This window comes from Caretta caretta, chromosome 1 (assembly GCF_965140235.1).
Source record: "Caretta caretta isolate rCarCar2 chromosome 1, rCarCar1.hap1, whole genome shotgun sequence".
Lineage (NCBI taxonomy): Eukaryota > Metazoa > Chordata > Testudines > Cheloniidae > Caretta > Caretta caretta.
Window position 1 is genome coordinate 212,599,827 of NC_134206.1, and position 21,201 is coordinate 212,621,027.

The 21,201-nt window shown below is 47.3% G+C and overlaps 2 protein-coding genes across 2 annotated transcripts in view; one reads left to right on the forward strand and one right to left on the reverse strand.

Annotated features, from left to right (window-relative positions):
• LRRC23 (leucine rich repeat containing 23) overlaps nucleotides 1-21,201 on the forward strand; it is a 31,695-nt gene that overhangs the window by 6,492 nt on the left and 4,002 nt on the right. The window contains exons 4-5 of the mRNA XM_048820992.2: nucleotides 325-578; nucleotides 674-804. Coding sequence (XP_048676949.2) covers nucleotides 325-578; nucleotides 674-804 — 385 coding nt within the window. The remainder of the gene's footprint in view (nucleotides 1-324; nucleotides 579-673; nucleotides 805-21,201) is intronic.
• On the reverse strand, nucleotides 18,760-20,881 carry LOC125622784 (uncharacterized). The gene is made up of 2 exons (XM_048821160.2): nucleotides 20,078-20,881; nucleotides 18,760-19,489 (listed from the first exon to the last, which is right to left on the reverse strand). The coding sequence occupies exons 1-2, from the start codon at nucleotides 20,658-20,660 to the stop codon at nucleotides 18,969-18,971; spliced, it is 1,104 nt and encodes a 367-aa protein (XP_048677117.2). The 5' UTR covers nucleotides 20,661-20,881; the 3' UTR covers nucleotides 18,760-18,968.

Consider the following 21,201-nt stretch of genomic DNA (forward strand, 5'->3'; position numbering starts at 1 on the left):
GCTAGGACCACTATCTGATGGACTTATCTATTCACAGCCTCTCTTGTTTCCTCCCCTCAGTTTCTGCCAGCTGACAGCTCCTTCTGCATTTCTGGGAGGGGGCTCCACCTAGGGGTCACTCAGGGGCTCTGTTTCCAACCCCTCTGCTCACTCCACGATCTGCCTTTTCCCTCCTTCTGGTCTGGAGAAGCTTCTCTGGACATGAAATGTAGGTGAACTGCAGAGGAGGAGACTGGCTCCCCAACAGTGGGGAGGGGCAGAGTGGAGGAGAGGGAGGGGAGGAAGAAAGCTGGATGTTTGTTTCACATCCTCATCCTGTGCTAGGGACCTGACAGATATCAGCCTTCTCCAGAACTACATTCACTTGCGTTATGTGGACTTGTCAGAGAACCAACTGCGAGATCTGTCTCCTCTGGGTAGCCTCATCCACCTTCTGTGGCTGAAGGTGGATGGGAATCGGCTGACCAGCACCCGTCTCACAGAGCTGCCCTACCTGCAGATTGCCAGCTTCGCCCACAACCGCATCAAGGACACAGAGGGCATTACCCACCCACGCCTGGGCAGCCTCAACCTTAAAGGTAGGTGTGTACCAGGCCTCACCACAAAGAAGTGCTCCTTGCTGTGTGCTGGGAAGGGAAATAACACTTTTGCTGCTTCCTTCTCTGTCACTCAGGGAATGAAATCCAGGTGATATCGGGTCTGGATCCAGGGAAGCTGACAAACCTGCACACGGTAGAGCTGCGAGGAAACAAGCTAGAAACCACCGCAGGGCTGCACCTGCCCAAGCTCAAGAACCTTTACCTGGTAAGAGCACCTCACCGCAGGGGCACTATGCCACAGAGAGTGGCGTAGAGACTCCATTGGGGTGTCCATGCGCCAGTGTGGTGGTAGGCCAGCACTGTGCAGCCTTGTCAGCCTGAGAGATTAACATGTTTCAAAAAGTCAGAGGGTCACAATCAATTCTTTGGGGCAGATTCTATGACCTATTGTGTTCCTGTCATGCTCAGTCAGTGCAAAGGGAGCAGAAACCACCTGCAAGTTCCCTGCAGAGAACTGGGGAGCTGTAACCTGTTGGCTCTCAGCTTCTCCTTTTTAACCTATCCCCTCTGCTACCCTGGGTAGTGGTATAGGGGAGAATAGCATGCTGTGTCAGGTGCTCTCCTAGGCTCAGGTGGAGCAAGTCAAGCTCCTATCCTGCACACTCTGGGGTTCCCACAGCCGGCAATGGAACAACCAGAGCTACTCACTTCTGTGATGCAGCAGGCAGCCTGCACGGAAGCTGCTGAGCAACTGCTGCAGATAAAGCACTGCAGGTGCTCAGAGACCTCCCAGCTAGACCTGCTCCTGCGGCTGCAGGGGATGTGACTCCCTTTAGCTCCCCTGTGACCCTCACTCCCGTCCCTGTTTTTCATTAGTTGTACCCCTGGAATTACTTGAGATCTGGGTCTGGCAGCTCCTCCCCTTAGGTTTGGGGAAGGGAGGGACCTTTAGATGTGGGTGGGCTTGTGCCCATCCGCTCCTAGATTCTCAACAGGAACAAGGTATGTAGCCCACTCTAGATACCTGCACTCCCATCCCCCCCCCCCTTTGTCTCCAGAATCCTTTGATTTTTGGGTCCAGTAGCTCCTCCCCTTAAGCTGGGGGAGGGGGCTTTATATGTGGGCATCCCTCTGATCTTCAATAGGTGCAGGATATGAGGTGTGAGGCAGGTAGGGAGATGGTGCTGTCTTCCTTCTCTCTGACAGGGCGGATTCCAACCCCAGTTTTGAAAGTGTTGTGCAGGTTTTCTTTGAGAATGAAGACTGCTAGGTCAGAGAAGGAATTGTCAGCACTTGAAAGGATTGCATCTTGGAACAGCTAGAGCTAGAGCAGCCAGGAGGAGAAGCTATTCTCCTAAAATGCTACCACAGCAGCATTTAATTTCAGAAAGGGGGACTACACAAAAATGCAGAAGCTAGTTAAACAGATATTAAGCTATAGAGTGAGTGACCTTAAGCTTTATAAAGGGAGATTTCAGTAAAGTAAGATTAGTCAAAAAGACCCTAAGTTAAAAGTAAAAGTAAAGTCCTTAGAAGTTGACACTTCCTCTGCTGAAATCACTGCTAGCCAGTCAGCTGACTGATTAACCAACCACTCAGTTAAGTGGATAGATTTAAAGAAAACCCTGTTACAAGAAAATACAAAACTGAGAATAGCAGAATAGAAATGACTCTGTCCCCATTACTACGTTTAAAGAAATGGTGACTCAGACTAACTGAGACAATTTTACTAGAACAGTTTGGCTAAAATCAAAACAACCTTCAAAGCATACAATTAAAACAGTTATTTTTCCCCCAATTTCCTCTTGCTATAATTAGCATTGCTTTGCTTCCCTGTTGGAGGGTTAACAATATCACTAACCTGCTGCAAAATGCTTCAGAATTAGGGACAACAGCCAGCCTCCTGCTCCTGGACTCAGCTTCTCCCAACTCACACAGGGCATATGGCCCTTTGTAAAGCAGCTACCCTGACTGCTTACTCTCATGGAGTCTGATTACAGCAACAGGGAACCTATTGAACCAGACCCAAAACTACTACACCCAATTCCAGAAGCTTCTGGATGTGGAGTGCTTAATCTGCCTAGCAAAAATGACCCAAACACAGCTCACTCCTACCTCCCCTCATTGAGTCTCCTAACTAGATATCTCCCTATTAGCACGTGTTACACTTATACATAGATGCTAGAAGTCTAAATACTAAAATGGGTGAACTAGAGTGCCTTGTTTTAAATGAGGAGATTGATATATAATAGGTATCACAGAAACATGGTGGAATGAAGATAATCAGTGGGACACAGTAATATCAGGGTACAAAACACATAGGAACGACAGAGTAGATTGTGCTGGTGGGGAAGTGGCACTATATGTGAAGGAAAGCATAGAGTTAAATAAAGTAAAAATCTTAGATGAATCAAACTGTACTATAAAATCTCTGTGGACAGAAATTCCATGCTTGAATAATAAAAGTATGGCAGTACAAATATACTACCAACCACCTGACCAGGATGATGATGGTGATTGTGAAATGCCCAGAGACATTAGAGAGGCTACAAAGGCAGAAAACATAATAATCATGGGGATTTTCAACTATCCCGATATTGACTGGGTACACGTCACTTCAGGATGGGATGCAGAGATAAAATTTCTAGACACCATTAGTGTCTGCTTCTTGGGAGCAGCTAGTCCTGGAACCGACAAAGGGAAAGGCAATTCTTGATTTAGTCCTAAGTGGAGCACAGGATCTGGTCCAAGAGGTGAATATAGCTGAATCACTTCATAACAGTGACCATAATGTAATTAAATTTCACATCGTTGTAGGGTGAAAATGCCAAAGAAAGCTACCACAGCAGCATTTAATTTCAGAAAGGGGGACTACACAAAAATGCAGAAGCTAGTTAAACAGATATTAAAAGGCACAGCCACAAGCATGAAATGGCTGAGAACTGCATAGAAGCTATTTAAAAACACCATAATAGAGGCTCAAACTAAATGTATACCCCAAATAAAAAAAACAGTAAGAGAACAAAAAAAATGCCACCATGACTAAACAGCAGAGTAGAAGAGGTGGTTAGAGGCAAAAAGGCATTCTTTAAAAACTGGAAACAAAATCCTACTGAGGAAAATAGAAAGGAGCACAGCCTCTGGCAAATCAAGTGTAAAAGTGTAATAAGGCAGCCCAAGAAATAATGTGAAGAGCAAATAGTTAAAGACAGAAAAACTAACAGCAATTTTTTTTTAAGTACATCAGAAGTAGGAAGTTTGCCAAACAATCAGTGAGGTCACTAGGCAATCGAGGTGCTAAAGGAGCACTCAAGGGAGACAAGCCTGTTGCAAAGAAGCTAAATGAATTCTTTGCATTGGATTTCACTGTAGAGGATGTGGGGGAGAGCCCCACACCTCAGCCATTCTTTTTAGGAGATAAATCTGAGAAATAGTCGCAGATTGAGGTGTCAGTAGAGGAGGTTTTGGAATAAACTGATAAATTACAGAGTAATAAATCACCAGGCCCAAATGGTTACACCCAAGAGTAATGAAGGAGCTCAAAAATGAAGTGGTTGAATTACTAGCAATAATATACAATTTCTAATTAAAATCAAATAGTTTTCCAGAGGATTGGAAGATAGCAAATGTTGTACCTAAAATATTCAAGGGGTGATCCGGGGAATTACATCCCAGTGAGCTTTATCTCTGTGCCTGGCAAATTGGTTGAAATTATAATTAAATGGAGAATAATAAGTATGAAACTGCAGAAAAACTTGAGTGTCTCTGGATTAAGTTTAGAAGTGTGAGCAACAAGGGTAATGTTGTGGTGGGAGTCTGCTATAGACCACCGGACCAGGGGGATGAGGTAGACGAGGCTTTCTTCTGGCAACTCACAGAAGTTACTAGATCGCACACACTGATTCTCATGGGAGACTTCAATCACCCTGATATCTGCTGGGAGAGCAATACAGCGGTGCACAGACAATCCAGGAAGTTTTTGGAAAGTGTAGGGGACAATTTCCTGGTACAAGTGCTGGAGGAACCAATGAGGGGCAGAGCTCTTCTTGACCTGCTGCTCACAAACCAGGAAGAATTAGTAAGGGAAGCTAAAGTGGATGGGAACCTGGGAGGCAGTGACCATGAGATGCTGGCTATATTTTAAAGAATCCTTATTGAGGTTACAGGGACAAACCATCCCGATGTGTAGAAAGAACAGTAAATATGGCAGGCGACCAGCTTGGGTTAACAGTGAAATCCTTGCTGATCTTAAACTCAAAAAAGAAGCTTACAAGAAGTGGAAGATTGGACAAATGGCCAGGGAAGAATATAAAAATATTGCTGGGGGATGCAGGAGTGAAATCAGGAAGGCCAAATCACACCTGGAGTTGCAGCTAGCAAGAGATGTTAAGAGTAACAAGAAGGGTTTCTTCAGGTATGTTAGCAACAAGAAGAAAGTCAAGGAAAGTGTGGGCCCCTTACTGAATGAGGGAGGCAACCTAGTGACAGAGGATGTGGAAAAAGCTAATGTATTCAATGCTTTTTTTGCCTCTGGCTTCACGAACAAGGTCAGCTCCCAGACTACTGCACTGGGCAGCACAGCATGGGGAGGAGGTAACCAGCCCTCTGTGGAGAAAGAAGTGGTTTGGGACTATTTAGAAAAGCTGGATGAGCACAAGTCCATGGGGCCAGATGCGCTGCATCCGAGAGTGCTAAAGGAGTTGGTGGATGTGATTGCAGAGCCATTGGCCATTATCTTTGAAAACTCATGGCGATCGGGGGAAGTCCCGGACAACTGGAAAAAGGCTAATGTAGTGCCCATCTTTAAAAAAGAGAAGAAGGAGGATCCTGGGAACTACAGGCCAGTCAGCCTCACCTCAGTCCCCGGAAAAATCATGGAGCAGGTCCTCAAGGAATCAATCCTGAAGCACTTACATGAGAGGAAAGTGTTCAGGAACAGTCAGCATGGATTCACCAAGGGCAAGTCATGCCTTACTAATCTAATTGCCTTCTATGTCGAGATAACTGGCTCTGTGGATGAGGGGAAAACGGTGGATGTGTTGTTCTTTGACTTTAGCAAAGCTTTTGACATGGTCTCCCACAGTATTCTTGCCAGCAAGTTAAAGAAGTATGGGCTGGATGAATGGACTATAAGGTGGACAGAAAGTTGGCTAGATTGTCGGGCTCAACGGGTAGTGATCAATGGCTCCATGTCTAGTTGGCAGCTGGTATCAAGTGGAGTGCCCCAAGGGTCAGTCCTGGGGCCGGTTTTGTTCAATATCTTCATAAATGATCTGGAGGATGGTGTGGATTGCACCCTCAGCAAGTTTGCAGATGACACTAAACTGGGAGGAGAGGTAGATACGCTGGAGGGTAGGGATAGGATACAGAGGGCCCTAGACAAATTAGAGGATTGAAATCTGATGAGGTTCAACAAGGACAAGTGCAGAGTCCTGCACTTAGGACGGAAGAATCCCATGTACCACTACAGACTAGGGACAGAAGGGCTCAGCAGCAGTTCTGCAGAAAAGGACCTGGAGTCACAGTGGACGAGAAGCTGGATATGCGTCAACAGTGTACTCTTGTTGCCAAGAAGGCCAATGGCATTTTGGGATGTATATGTAGGGGCATTGCCAGCAGATCGAGGGACTTGATCGTTCCCCTCTATTCGACATTGGTGAGGCCTCATCTGGAGTACTGTGTGCAGTTTTGGGCCCCACAGTATAAGAAGGATGTGGAAAAATTGGAAAGAGTCCAGCGAAGGGCAACAAAAATGATTAGGGGACTGGAACACATGAGGAGAGGCTGAGGGAACTGGGATTGTTTAGTCTGTGGAAGAGAAGAATGAGGGGGGATTTGATAGCTGCTTTCAACTACCTGAAAGGGGGTTCCAAAGAGGATGGATCTAGACTGTTCTCAGTGGTAGCAGATGACAGAACAAGGAGTAATGGTCTCAAGTTGCACTGGGGGAGGTTTAGGTTGGATATTAGGAAAAACTTTTTCACTAGGAGGGTGGTGAAACACTGGAATGTGTTACCTAGGGAGGTGGTGGAATCTCCTTCCTTAGATATTTTTAAGGACAGGCTTGACAAAGGCCTGGCTGGGATTATTTAGTTGGGGATTGGTCCTGCTTTTGAGCAGGGGGTTGGACTAGATGACCTCCTGAGGTCCCTTCCAACCCTGATATTCTATGATTCTAATAAAACATCTGGAAGATCATGAGTTGATAGGGTCCAACCAACATGGATTCTGCAAATGAAAATCATGTCTCACTAATCTCAAAGTGGAACTCACATTGACTTCAGTTGCAGATATGAGCACTCAGCACTTCTGAAGATCAGCCTCTATAAGACCCCTTGAAAATGAGGAACATAAAATTAGTGACCACCTGTGAAAAGTCTGGTTGAAGTGATTTGCCCAGCATCCCACAGGAACTCTGTGGCAGGGTCAGGGATAGAATCCAATTCTACAGTGCAGCCTTAACCATGAGACCCTCCTTTCTCTTCCTAAAACCCCCTGCTTCCTTCAGTACATGCCTTCCAATTTCTGCAACAAACAAGGTAGGGGGTCCTACAGAAAACAGCCTCCTTTCCTACACAGCTCTGATTTACTCCCTGAGCACCATCCATCCTGTGCACTGAATGAAGCAGTGGTTCTGTGGAAAAAATAGTATGTGATCATGTCATTGAAGATTGTAACATAATGCATATGCATAAGGGGGGCAAATTCAGTTTGCACAGGCAATTTTAATTCTGGCATTTCTTAACTTTTGAGTGCAACCTTAGTAATGTTCTTTTAATGTGGGGTGTCATCAGAAAAGTTGGAACCTTTGGATTCATTGCACAGACCTCTGCGACTTCAGTTAACAGAATAACTGATAACAGTATAAGTTGCCATCCTCTATGTCAGGGGTGGGAAACCTTTTTGGCCTGAGGGCCACATCTGGGTATGGCAATTGTATGGCGGGCCATGACTGCTCATGAAATTGGGGTTTGGGGTGTGGGAGGGGGTGAGGGCTCCAGCTGGGGATGCGGGCTCTGGGGTGGGGCTGGGGATGAGGGGTTGGGAGTGCAGTAAGGTGCTCTGGGCTGGGACCGAGGAGTTTGGAGGGCAGGAGGGGAATCAGGGCTGAGGCAGTGAGCTGGGGTGTGGAAGGGGGTCAGGGGTGCAGGCTCTGGGCAGTGCTTATCTCAAGCAGCTCCCAGAAGCAGCAGCATGTCCCCCCTCTGGCTCCTAAGTGGAGGCACAGCCAGGCCTCAGTTCCCGGCCAATAGGAGCTGCGGGGGCAATGCTTGGGGTGGGGGTAGCATGCAGAGCCTCTTTGTTGCTCCTACGTGTAGGAGCTGGAGAGGGGACATGCCGCTGTTTCCAGGATCTGTGCAGAGTGGGGCAAGCCCACAACCCCACTCCCTGGATGGAGCGCCAGAGTGGGGCAAGCCCCGGACCCTGCTCCCCGCTGGGAGCTCAAGAGCTGAATTAAAATGTCTGGAGGGCCAGATGCAGCCTCTGGACAGTAGTTTGCCCACTCTGCTCTAAGTGGACCAGCACTAGAAGGGTTTCACAGATTGGCTGAAACTATTGTAAAGAAGAGAATGATTGTGGAAGGGTCAATCTGGCTTTTATAAAGAGAAATCATGCCTCACCAATCTATTATAATTTTTTGAGGTGGAGGGGGGTCAACAAACCTGTGAACAAGGGGGTCCAGTGCACATAGTGTACTTGGACTTTCAGAAAGCCTTTGACAAGGTCTCTCACCAAAGGCTCTTAAGCAAAGTAAGCTGGGATAAGTAGGAAGATCCTCTCATGGATCAGTAACTAGTTAAAAGACAGGAAACAAAGGGTAGGAATAAATGGGTCAGTTTTCAAAATGGAGAGAAGTAAATAGTGGTGTCCCCAAGGGAGCAGATTTGGGATCACTGCAGTTCAACATGTTGATAAATGATCTGGAAAAAGGGGTAAACGGTGAGGTTGCAAAATTTGTAGACGATACAAAATTATTCAAGAGAGTTAAGTCCAAAGCAGACTGCAAACAGTCACAAAGGGATCTCACAAAACTGGTGACTGGACAACACAATGGCAGATGAAATTCAATGTTGATAAATGCAAAGTAATGCACATTGGAAAACATAATCCCAATTATACATACAAAATGATGGGGCCTAAATTGGGTGTTACCACTCAAGAAAGAGATCTTGGAGTCATTGTGGCTAGTTCTCTGAAAACATCCGCTCAATGTGCAGCGGCAGGCAAAAAAGATAACAGAATGTTAGGAACCATTAGAAAACAGGTAGATAATAAGACAGAAAAGATCATAATGCCACTATGTAAATCCATGGTACGCCTTGAGTAGTGTGTGCAGTTCTGGTTGCCGCATCTCAAAAAAGATATACTAGAATTGGAAAAGGTACAGAGAAGGGCAACAAAAATTATTAAGGGTATGGAACAGTTTCCCTATAAGGAGAGATTAAAAAGATTGGGACTGTTCAGCTTGGAAAAGAGATGACTAAGGAGAGATCTGATAGAGGTCTAAAATCATGAATGATGTGGAAAAAGTGAATAAGAACATAAGAACGGCCATACTGGGTCAGACCAAAGGTCCATCTAGCCCAGTATCCTGTCTTCCAACAGTGGCCAATGCCAGATGCCCCAGAGGGAATGAACAGAAGAGGTAATCATCAAGTGATCCATCCCCTGTCGCCCATTCCCAGCTTCTGACACCATCCCTGTCCATCCTGGCTAATAGCCATTGATGGACCTATCCTCCATGAACTTATATAGTTCTTTTGTGAACCCAGTTATAGTCTTGGCCTTCACAACATCCTATGGCAAGGAGTTCCACAAGTTGACTGTGCGTTGTGTGAAAAAATACTTCCTTTTGTTTGTTTTAAACCTGCTGCCTATTCATTTAATTTGATGACCCCTGGCTTTTGTGTTATGAGAAGGAGTAAATAACACTTTCTCCACATCAGTCATGATTTTATAGACCTCAGTCATACCTCCCATAGTCTTCTTTTTTCTAAGCTGAAAAGTCCCAGTCTTATTAATCACTGCTCTTACGGAAGTCATTCCATATTCCTAATAATTTTTGTTGCCCTTTTCTGAACCTTTTCCAATTCCAATATATCTTTTTTGAAACAGGGGACCACATCTGCACGCAGTATTCAACTTGTGGGTATACCATGGATTTATATAGAGGCAATATGATATTTTCTGTCTTATTATCTATCCCTTTCTTAGTGATTCCCAACATTCTGTTCACTTTTTTGACTGCCGCTGCACATTGAGTGGATGTTTTCAGAGAACTATCCACAATGACTTTAAGATCTCTTTCTTGAGTGGTAACAGCCAATTTAGGCCCCATCATTTTATATGTATTGTTGGGATTATGATTTTCAATGTGCATTACTTTGCATTTATCAACATTGAATTTCATCTACCATTTTGTTGCCCAGTCACCCAGTTTTGAGAGATTCTTTTGTAGCTCTTCGCAGCCTGCTCAAGACTTAACTATCTTGAGCAGTTTTGTATCATCTGCAAATTTTGCCACATAACTGTTTACCCCTTTTTCCAGATCATTTATGAATATATTGAATTGGACTGGGCCCAGTGCAAACCTCTGAAGGACACCATTATTTACCTCTCTCCATTCTGAAAACTGACCATTCATTCCTACCCTTTGTTTCCTATCTTTTAACCAGTTACCAATCCATGAGAGGACCTTCCCTCTTATCCCATGACAGCTTACTTCGCCTAAGAACCTTCAGTAAGAGACGTTGTCAAAGGCTTTCTGAAAATCTAAGTACACTATATCCACAGGACCTCCCTTGTCCACATTCTAGTAGATTGGTGAGGCATGATTTCCCTTTTTCATGTAGACTCTTCCCCAACAAATTATGTTCCTCTATGCGTCTGACAATTTTGTTCTTTTCTATAGTTTAAACAAGTTTGCCCAGTACAGAAGTCAGGCTTACCGGCCTGTAATTGCTTTTTTAAATATTGGTGTCATATTAGCTATCCTCCAGTGATTTGGTACAAAAGCTGATTTAAATGATAGGTTACAAACTACAGTTAGTAGTTCTGCAATTTCACATTTAAGTTCTTTTGGAACTCTTGGGTGAATACCATCTGGTCATGGTGACTTATTACTGTTTAGTTTATCAATTTGTTCCAAAACCTCCTCTAATGACATCTCAATCTGGGACAGTTCCTCAGATTTGTCACCTAAAAAGAATGGCTCAGGTTTGGGAATCTCCCTCACATCCTCAGCCATGAAGACCAATGCAAAGAATTCATTTAGTTTCTCCACAATGGCCTTGAATGCTACTTTAGCATCTCAATCGTCCGGTGGCCTCACTGGTTGTTTAGCAGGCTTCCTGCTTCTGATGCACTTAAAAAGTTTTTTGCTATTACTTTTTGAGTCTTTGCCTAGCTGTTCTTCAAATTCTTTTTTGGCCTTCCTAATTATATTTTTACATTTCATTTGTCAGAGTTTATGCACCTTTCTATTTTCCTCACTAGGATTTAACTTCCACTCTTTAAAGGATGCTGTTTTATCTCTCACAGCTTCTTTTACTTTGTTGTTTAGCCACAGTGGCACTTTTTTGGTTCTCTTACTATGTTTTTTAATTTGGGGTATACGTTTAAGTTGAGCCTCTATTATGGTGTCTTTAAAAAGTTTCCATGCAGCTTGCAGGGATTTCACTTTTGGCGCTGTGCCTTTTAATTTCTCTTTAATTAACCTCCTCATTTTTGTTTAGTTCCCCTTTCTGAAATTAAATACTACACTGTTGGGCTGCTGTGGTGTTTTCCCTGCCACAGGGATGTTAAATTTAATTATATTATGGTCACTATTACCAAGCTGTCCAGCTATGGTGTAGATCCTGTGCTCCATTTAGGACTAAATCAAGAATTGCCTCTCCTCTTGTGGATTCCTGGACTAGCTGCTCCAAGAAGCAATCATTTAAGGTGTCAAGAAACTTTATCTCTGCATCCTGTCCTGAGGTGACATGTACCCAGTCAATATGGGGATAGTTGAAATCCTCCATTATTATTGAGATTTTTATTTTAATAGCCTCTCTAATCTCCCTGAGCATTTCACAGTCACTATCACCATCCTGGTTAGGTGGGCGGTAATATATCCCTACTCCTATATTCTTGTTATTAGAGCATTGAATTACTTATTATCCATAGAGATTCTATGGTACAGTTTGGTTCATTTAAGATTTTTACTTCATTTGCTTCTATGCTTTCTTTCACATATAGTGCCACTCCCCTCCCAGCATGACCTGTTCTGTCCTTCTGATATATTTTGTACCCGGTATTATTGTGTCCCATTGATTATCCTCACTCCACCAAGTTTCTGTGATGCCTATTATATCAATATCCTCATTTAAAATGAGGCACTCTAGTTCACCCATCTTATTATTTAGACTTCTGGCATTGGTATATAAGCACTTTAAAAACTTGTCACTTTTTAGCTGTCTGCCATTATGTGATGTAATTGAATGAGACTCTTTTTCATTTGACTGTTTCTCATCAGATCCTACCTGTATTTTATCATCTTCCATCCTCTCCTCCTTACTAGGACATAGAGAATCTCCATTAATAGATCCTCCTCTAAGGGATGTCTCTGTCCAAACCACAAGCTCCTCCGCACCTGACGGCTTTCCCCCCAGCCCTTAGTATAAAAACTGTTCTATGAACTTTTTAAGTGCCAGCAATCTGGTTCCATTTTGGTTTAGGTGGAGCCCATCCTTCCTTTATAGGCTCCCTCTTTCCCAAAATTTTTCCCACTTCCTAATATATCTAAACCCCTCCTCCGTACACCATCGTCTCAGCCACACATTGAGACCCTACAGTTCTGCCTGTCTAACTGGCCCTACGCATGGAACTGGAAGCATTTCAAAGAATGCTACCATGCAGATCCTGGACTTCAATCTCTTACCTAGCAGCCTAAATTTGGCCTCCAGGATCTCTCTCCTATCCTTCCCTATGTCAGTGGTACCAACATGTGCCATGACCACCGGCTCCTCCCCAGCACTACACATAAGTCTATCTAGATGTCTTAAGAGATCTGCAGCCTTCGCACCAGGCAGGCAAGTCACCAAGCAGTTCTCCCAGTCTTTGCAAACTTAGCTGTCTATGTTTCTAATGCTCGAATCTCCCATAACTATTACCTGTCTCTTCCTGATAACTGGAATTCCCTCCCCCAGAGAGGTATCCTCAGTGTGAAAGGATAACACAAGATAATCTGGAAGGAGGGTGCCAACTATGGGATCATTTCCCTCTGCTCCAGTTGGATGCTCTACTTCCCTGAGACTTTCATCCTCCTCAACAGCACAGAGGGTGTCAGACTGTGTCCCGGAAAGTCTCATCTGTGTACCTCTCTGTCTCCCTTAGCTCCTCCAGCTCAGCCACTCTGGTCTCCAAAGCCCGTACACGGTCTCTGAGGGCCAGGAGCTCCTTGCATCAAATGCATACATACACCACCTGCCCATAGGGCAGGTAATCATACATACTGCATTGGGTGCAATAAACTAGATAGCTCCCTCTCTGTTGCTGGACTTCTGCCTGCATTATCTTTTTACTCCTGAAGTTCGTTCCTTTGTTGTTGTTTTGTTTTTATCAGGGGGTGTCTGGCTTTAAGTTTACAGAATGTTAAGTGTATTTAGCCCCCTGGCTCACACTTCCTTGCAAAACTTCCGTTAGCTGCTCCTGTTCACTAGCTCCTCTGGTCGCTGAGAAGTGGGCTTTTTAAAGCCCTGGTCCTCCTGAGTAGTCCCTGTGATGTTGCACAGCTTCATATGACGTTGCACACACTCAGCAAGTTCACAGATGACACTAAGCTGGGGGAGAGGTAGATACACTGGAGGTTAGGGACAGGGTCCAAAGTGACCTAGACAAATTGGAGGATTGGGCCAAAAGAAATCTGATGAGATTCAACAAGGACAAGTGCAGAGTCCTGCACTTAGGATGGAAGAATCCCATGCACTGCTACAGGCTGGGGACCGACTGGCTAAGCAGCAGTTCTGCAGAAAAGAACCTGGGGATTACAGTGCATGAGAAGCTGGATATGAGTCAGCAGTGTGTCCTTGTTGCCAAGAAGGCCAATGGCATATTGGGCTGTATTAGTAGGAGCATTGCAAGCAGATAGAGGGAAGTGATTATTCCCCTCTGTTTGGCACTGGTGAGGCCACACCTGGAGTACTGCGTCCAGTTTTGGGTCCCCCCACTACAGAAGGGATGTGGACAAATTGGAGAGAGTCCAGTGGAGGGCAATGAAAATGATTAGGGGACTGGGGCACATGACTTACAAGGAGAGGCTGAGGGAACTGGGGTTATTTAGTCTGCAGAAGAGAAGAGTGAGGGGAGATTTAATAGCAGCCTTCACTTACCTGAAGGGGGGTTCTAAAGAGGATGGAGCTAGGCCGGGGTGGGCAAACTTTTTGGCCCGAGGGCCACATCGGGGTGCGAAACTGTACAGAGGGCTGGATAGGGAAGACTGTGCCTCCTCAAACAGCCTGGCCCCTGCACCCTATCTGCCCCCGCCCACTTCCTCCCCCTCACTGCCCCCTTCAGAACCCGTGACCCATCCAACTCCCCCTGTTCCTTATCCCCTGACTGCCCCCCCCCGGGACCCCATGCCCCAACTGCTGCCCCAAGACCCCACCCCCATCCAACCGCCCCTGCTCCCTGTCCCCTGACTGCCCCCCCAACCCCTATCCACACCCCCACCCCCTGACAGGCCCCCCTGGACCCCACCCCCATCCAATCCCCCGTTCCCCATCCCCTGACTGCCCCGTTCCCTATCCACACCCCTGCCCCCTGACAGGCCCCCTGGGATTCCCACGCCTATCCAACGGCCCCTGCTCCCTGTCCCCTGACCGCCCCCCCCGCACAGAACCTCTGCCCCATCCAACCACCCCCTCCACCGCCCCGCCCCCTTACCATGCTGCTGAGAGCACCAGGAGCTTGCAGCCCCGCCGCCTGGTCAGAGTCAGCTGCACTGCACGCACGGCGATGTGGCTGCATGGGAGGGGGGACAGCAGGAGAGGGGCCAGGGGCTAGCCTCCCTGGCCAGGAGCTTAAGGGCCAGGCAGGACGGTCCCGTGGGCCGGATGTGGCCCGCGGGCCATAGTTTGCCCACCTCTGAGCTAGGCTGTTCTCAGTGATGGCAGATGACAGAACAAGAAGGAATAGTCTCAAGTTGCAGTGGGGAAGGTCTAAGTTGGATATTAGGAAACACTATTTCACTAGGAGGGTGGCGAAGCACTGGAATGGGTTAGCTAGGGAGGTGGTGGAATCTCCATCCTTAGAGGTTTTTAAGGCCCGGCTTAACAAAGCCTTGGCTGGGATGATTTAGTTGGTTTTGGTCCTGCTTTGAGCAGGGGGTTGGACTAGATGACCTCCTGAGGTCCCTTCCAACCCTGATATTCTATGATTCTATGATTTTATGAAAATATGCTAATAAGGAAGGAGCCTAGTCTGTGAAAGAAGCTTATTGGAACATTTCTGAGGGTGAGATTTACCTGCATTTAGTTTCCTACTGTATTAGGCTTAGACTTGCACGTTTTTGTTTTATTTTGCTTGGTAATTTACTTTGTTCTGTCTGTTATTATTTGGAACCACTTAAATCCTACTTTTTATATTTAATAAAATCACTTTTTGCTTATTAATTAACCCAGAGCAAGTATTAATACCTGGGAGAGCAAACAGCTGTGCATCTCTCTCTATCAGGGTATGTCTACACTACGGAATAAGGTCGAATTTATAGAAGTCGGTTTTTTAGAAATCGGTTTTATATATTCGAGTGTGTGTGTCCCCACAGAAAATGCTCTAAGTGCATTAAGTGCATTAACTTGGCGGAGCGCTTCCACAGTACCGAGGCTAGAGTCGACTTCCGGAGCGTTGCACTGTGGGTAGCTATCCCACAGTTCCCGCAGTCTCCGCTGCCCATTGGAATTCTGGGTTGAGATCCCAATGCCTGATGGGGCTAAAACATTGTCGCGGGTGGTTCTGGGTACATATCGTCAGGCCCCCCTTCCCTCCCTCCCTCCGTGAAAGCAAGGGCAGACAATCATTTCGCGCCTTTTTTCCTGAGTTACCTGTGCAGACGCCATACCACGGCAAGCATGGAGCCCGTTCAGGTAACCGTCATCCTATGTCTCCTGGGTGCTGGCAGACGCGGTACGGCATTGCTACACAGTAGCAGCAACCCCTTGCCTTGTGGCAGCAGACGGTACAGTACGACTGATAGCCGTCATCGTCATGTCCGAGGTGCTCCTGGCCACGTCGGCTGGGAGCGCCTGGGCAGACATGGGCGCAGGGACTAAATTTGGAGTGACTTGACCAGGTCATTCTCTTTAGTCCTGCAGTCAGTCCTATTGAACCATCTTATGGTGAGCGGGCAGGCGATACGGACTGCTAGCAGTCGTACTGTACCATCTTCTGCCGAGCAGCCATGAGATGTGGATGGCATGCAGTCCTTCTGCACCGTCTGCTGCCAGCCAAAGATGTAAAAGATAGATGGAGTGGATCAAAACAAGAAACAGACCAGATTTGTTTTGTACTCATTTGCTTCCCCCCCTCCCCTGTCTAGGGGACTCATTCTTCTAGATCACACTGCAGTCACTCACAGAGAAGGTGCAGCGAGGTAAATCTAGCCATGTATCAATCAGAGGCCAGGCTAACCTTCTTGTTCCAATAAGGACAATAACTTAGGTGCACCATTTCTTATTGGAACCCTCCGTGAAGTCCTGCCTGAAATACTCCTTGATGTAAAGCCACCCCCTTTGTTGATTTTAGCTCCCTGAAGCCAACCCTGTAAGCCGTGTCCTCAGTCGCCCCTCCCGGCGTCAGAGCAACGGCAAACAATCGGGCATCTGAAAGTGCTGTCCAGAGCAGTCACAATGGAGCACTCTGATGGGGCTAAAACATTGTTGCGGGTGGTTCTGGGTTCGTATCGTCAGGCCCCCGTTCCCTCCCTCCCTCCGTGAAAGCAAGGGCAGACAATCATTTCGCGCCTTTTTTCCTGAGTTACCTGTGCAGACGCCATACCACGGCAAGCATGGAGCCCGCTCAGGTAACCGTCACCCTATGTCTCCTGGGTGCTGGCAGACGCGGTACGGCTTTGCTGCACAGTAGCAGCAACCCATTGCCTTCTGGCAGCAGATGGTGCAATACGACTGGTAGTCGTCCTCGTCGTGTCCGAGGTGCTCCTGGCCACGTCGGCTGGGAGCGCCTGGGCAGACATGGGTGCAGGGACTAAATTTGGAGTGACTTGACCAGGTCATTCTCTTTAGTCCTGCAGTCAGTCCTATTGAACCGTCTTATGGTGAGCGGGCAGGCGATACGGACTGCTAGCAGTCGTACTGTACCATCTTCTGCCAGGCAGGCAAGAGATGAGGATGGCTAGCAGTCGTACTGTACCATCTTCTGCCGAGCAGCCATGAGATGTGGATGGCATGCAATCCTTCTGCACCGTCTGCTGCCAGCCAAAGATGTAAAAGATAGATGGAGTGGGTCAAAACAAGAAATAGACCAGATTTGTTTTGTACTCATTTGCCTCCTCCCCTGTCTAGGGGACTCATTCCTCTAGGTCACACTGCAGTCACTCACAGAGAAGGTGCAGCGAGGTAAATCTAGCCATGTATCAATCAGAGGCCAGGCTAACCTCCTTGTTCCAATAAGAACGATAACTTAGGTGCACCATTTCTTATTGGAACCCTCCGTGAAGTCCTGCCTGAAATACTCCTTGATGTACAGGCACCCCCTTTGTTGATTTTAGCTCCCTGAAGCCAACCCTGTAAGCCGTGTCGTCAGTCGCCCCTCCCTCCGTCAGAGCAACGGCAGACAATCGTTCCGCGCTTTTTTTCTGTGCGGACGCCATACCAAGGCAAGCATGGAGGCCGCTCAGCTCACTTTGGCAATTAGGAGCACATTAAACACCACACGCATTATCCAGCAGTATATGCAGCACCAGAACCTGGCAAAGCGATACTGCGCGAGGAGGCGACGTCAGCTCGGTCACGTGAGTGATCAGGACATGGACACAGATTTCTCTGAAAGCATGGGCCCTGCCAATGCATGCATCATGGTGCTAATGGGGCAGGTTCATGCTGTGGAACGCCGATTCTGGGCTCGGAAACAAGCACAGACTGGTGGGACCGCATAGTGTTGCAGGTCTGGGACGATTCCCAGTGGCTGTGAAACTTTCGCATGCGTAGGGGCACTTTCATGGAACTTTGTGACTTGCTTTCCCCTGCCCTGAGGCGCATGAATACTAAGATGAGAGCAGCCCTCACAGTTGAGAAGCGAGTGGCGATAGCCCTGTGGAAGCTTGCAACGCCAGACAGCTACCGGTCAGTTGGGAATCAATTTGGAGTGGGCAAATCTACTGTGGGGGCTGCTGTGATGCAAGTAGCCCACGCAATCAAAGATCTGCTGATATCAAGGGTAGTGACCCTGGGAAATGTGCAGGTCATAGTGGATGGCTTTGCTGCAATGGGATTCCCTAACTGTGGTGGGGCTATAGACGGAACCCATATCCCTATCTTGGCACCGGAGCACCAAGCCGCCGAGTACATAAACCGCAAGGGGTACTTTTCGATAGTGCTGCAAGCTCTGGTGGATCACAAGGGACGTTTCACCAACATCAACGTGGGATGGCCGGGAAAGGTGCATGATGCTCGCAGCTTCAGGAACTCTGGTCTGTTTCAAAAGCTGCAGGAAGGGACTTTATTCCCAGACCAGAAAATAACTGTTGGGGATGTTGAAATGCCTATATGTATCCTTGGGACCCAGCCTACTCCTTAATGCCATGGCTCATGAAGCCGTACACAGGCAGCCTGGACAGTAGTCAGGAGCTGTTCAACTACAGGCTGAGCAAGTGCAGAATGGTGGTAGAATGTGCATTTGGACGTTTAAAGGCGCGCTGGCGCAGTTTACTGACTCGCTTAGACCTCAGCGAAACCAATATTCCCACTGTTATTACTGCTTGCTGTGTGCTCCACAATATCTGTGAGAGTAAGGGGGAGACGTTTATGGCGGGGTGGGAGGTTGAGGCAAATCGCCTGGCTGCTGGTTACGCGCAGCCAGACACCAGGGCGGTTAGAAGAGCACAGGAGGGCACGGTACGCATCAGAGAAGCTTTGAAAACCAGTTTCATGACTGGCCAGGCTACGGTGTGAAAGTTCTGTTTGTTTCTCCTTGATGAAACCCCCCACCCCTTGGTTCACTCTACTTCCCTGTAAGCTAACCACCCGCCCCTCCTCCCTTCAATCACCGCTTGCAGAGGCAATAAAGTCATTGTTGCTTCACATTCATGCATTCTTTATTCATTCATCACACAAATAGGGGGATGACTACCAAGGTAGCCCAGGAGGGGTGGTGGAGGAGGGAAGGAAAATGCCACACAGCACTTTAAGCACAGCACTTTAAAAGTTTACAACTTTAAAATTTATTGAATGACAGCCTTCTTTTTTTTGGGCAATCCTCTGTGGTGGAGTGGCTGGTTGGCCGGAGGCCCCCCCACCGCGTTCTTGGGCGTCTGGGTGTGGAGGCTATGGAACTTGGGGAGGAGGGCGGTTGGTTACAGAGGGGCTGCAGTGGCAGTCTGTGCTCCAGCTGCCTTTGCTGCAGCTCAACCATACACTGGAGCATACTGGTTTGGTCCTGCAGCAGCCTCAGCATTGAATCCTGCCTCCTCTCATCACGCTGCCGCCACATTTGAGCTTCAGCCCTGTCTTCAGCCCGCCACTTACTCTCTTCAGCCCACCACCTCTCCTCCCGGTCATTTTGTGCTTTCCTGCACTCTGACATTATTTGCCTCCACGCATTCGTCTGTGCTCTGTCAGTGTGGGAGGACAGCATGAGCTCGGAGAACATTTCATCGCGAGTGCGTTTTTTTTTCTTTCTAAGCTTCACTAGCCTCTGGGAAGGAGAAGATCCTGTGATCATTGAAACACATGCAGCTGGTGGAGAAAAAAAAAGGGACAGCGGTATTTAAAAAGACACATTTTATAAAACAGTGGCGACACTCTTTCAGGGTAAACCTTGCTGTTAACATTACATACATAGCACATGTGCTTTCGTTACAAGGTCGCATTTTGCCTCCTCCCACCGCGTGACTACCCCCTCAACCTTCCCCCCTCCCTGTGGCTAACAGCGGGGAACATTTCTGTTTAGCCACAGGCAAACAGCCCAGCAGAAATGGGCTCCTCTGAGTGTCCCCTGAAGAAAACCACTCTATTTCAACCAGGTGACCATGAATTAGATCTCACTCTCCTGAGGATAACACAGAGAGATAAAGAACGGATGTTGTTTGAATGCCAGCAAACATACACTGCAATGCTGTGTTCTACAATGTTTCCCGAGTACGTGTTACTGGCCTGGAGTGGTAAAGTGTCCTACCATGAAGGACGCAATAAGGCTGCCCTCCCCAGAAACCTTTTGCAAAGGCTTTAGGACTACATCTAGGAGAACCGCAAATGCCAGGGCAAAGTAATCCTTTCACATGCTTGCTTTTAAACCATGTATAGTATTTTAAAAGGTACACTCACCAGAGGTCCCTTCTCCGCCTGCTGGGTCCAGGAGGCAGCCTTGGGTGGGTTCGGGGGGTACTGGCTCCAGGTCTAGGGTGAGAAACAGTTCCTGGCTGTCGGGAAAACCGGTTTCTCCGCTTGCTTGCTGTGAGCTATCTACAACCTCCTCCTCATCATCATCTTCTTCGTCCCCAAAACCTGCTTCCATATTGCCTCCATCTCCATTGAAGGAGTCAAACAACACGGCTGGGGTAGTGGTGGCTGAACCCCCTAAAATGGCATGCAGCTCATCATAGAAGCGGCATGTTTGGGGCTCTGACCCAGAGCGGCTGTTTGCCTCTCTGGTTTTCTGGTAGGCTTGCCTCAGCTCCTTCAGTTTCACGCGGCACTGCTTCGGGTCCCTGTTATGGCCTCTGTCCTTCATGCCCTGGGAGATTTTCACAAAGGTTTTGGCATTTCGAAAACTGGAACGGAGTTCTGATAGCACGGATTCCTCTCCCCAAACAGCGATCAGATCCCGTACCTCCCGTTCGGTCCATGCTGGAGCTCTTTTGCGATTCTGGGACTCCATCATGGTCACCTGTGCTGATGAGCTCTGCATGGTCACCTGCAGCTTGCCACGCTGGCCAAACAGGAAATGAGATTCAAAAGTTCGCGGTTCTTTTCCTGTCTACCTGGCCAGTGCATCTGAGTTGAGAGTGCTGTCCAGAGCGGTCATAATGGAGCACTCTGGGATAGCTCCCGGAGGCCAATACCATCGAATTGTGTCCACAGTACCCCAAATTCGAGCCAGCAACGTCGATTTAAGCGCTAATCCACTTGTCAGGGGTGGAGTAAGGAAATCGATTTTAAGAGCCCTTTAAGTTGAAATAAAGGGCTTCATTGTGTGGACGGGTGCAGGTTTACATCGATTTAACGCTGCTAAATTCGACCTAAAGTCCTAGTGTAGACCAGGGCTCAGTGTTCTAGAGGGCGAACAATTTATAAGTTTACCCTGTATGAGCTTTATACAGAGTAAAATGGATTTATTTGGGGTTTGGACCACATTGGATACTGGGTATCTGGGTGCTGGAGACTGGAGCATTTCTTAAGCTGTTTTCAGTTAAGCCTGCAGCTTGTGGGGGACATGGTTCAGACCTGGG

Bases quoted from the DNA above. Each gene is read 5' to 3' on its own strand.
- LOC125622784 (XM_048821160.2), bottom strand. From the start codon at position 20,660: ATGCAGAGCTCATCAGCACAGGTGACCATGATGGAGTCCCAGAATCGC. The intron at 19,490-20,077 runs GTGAGTGTACCT...TTTCTCCACCAG, and splicing joins AGGCGGAGAAGGGACCTCTG to CTGCATGTGTTTCAATGATC.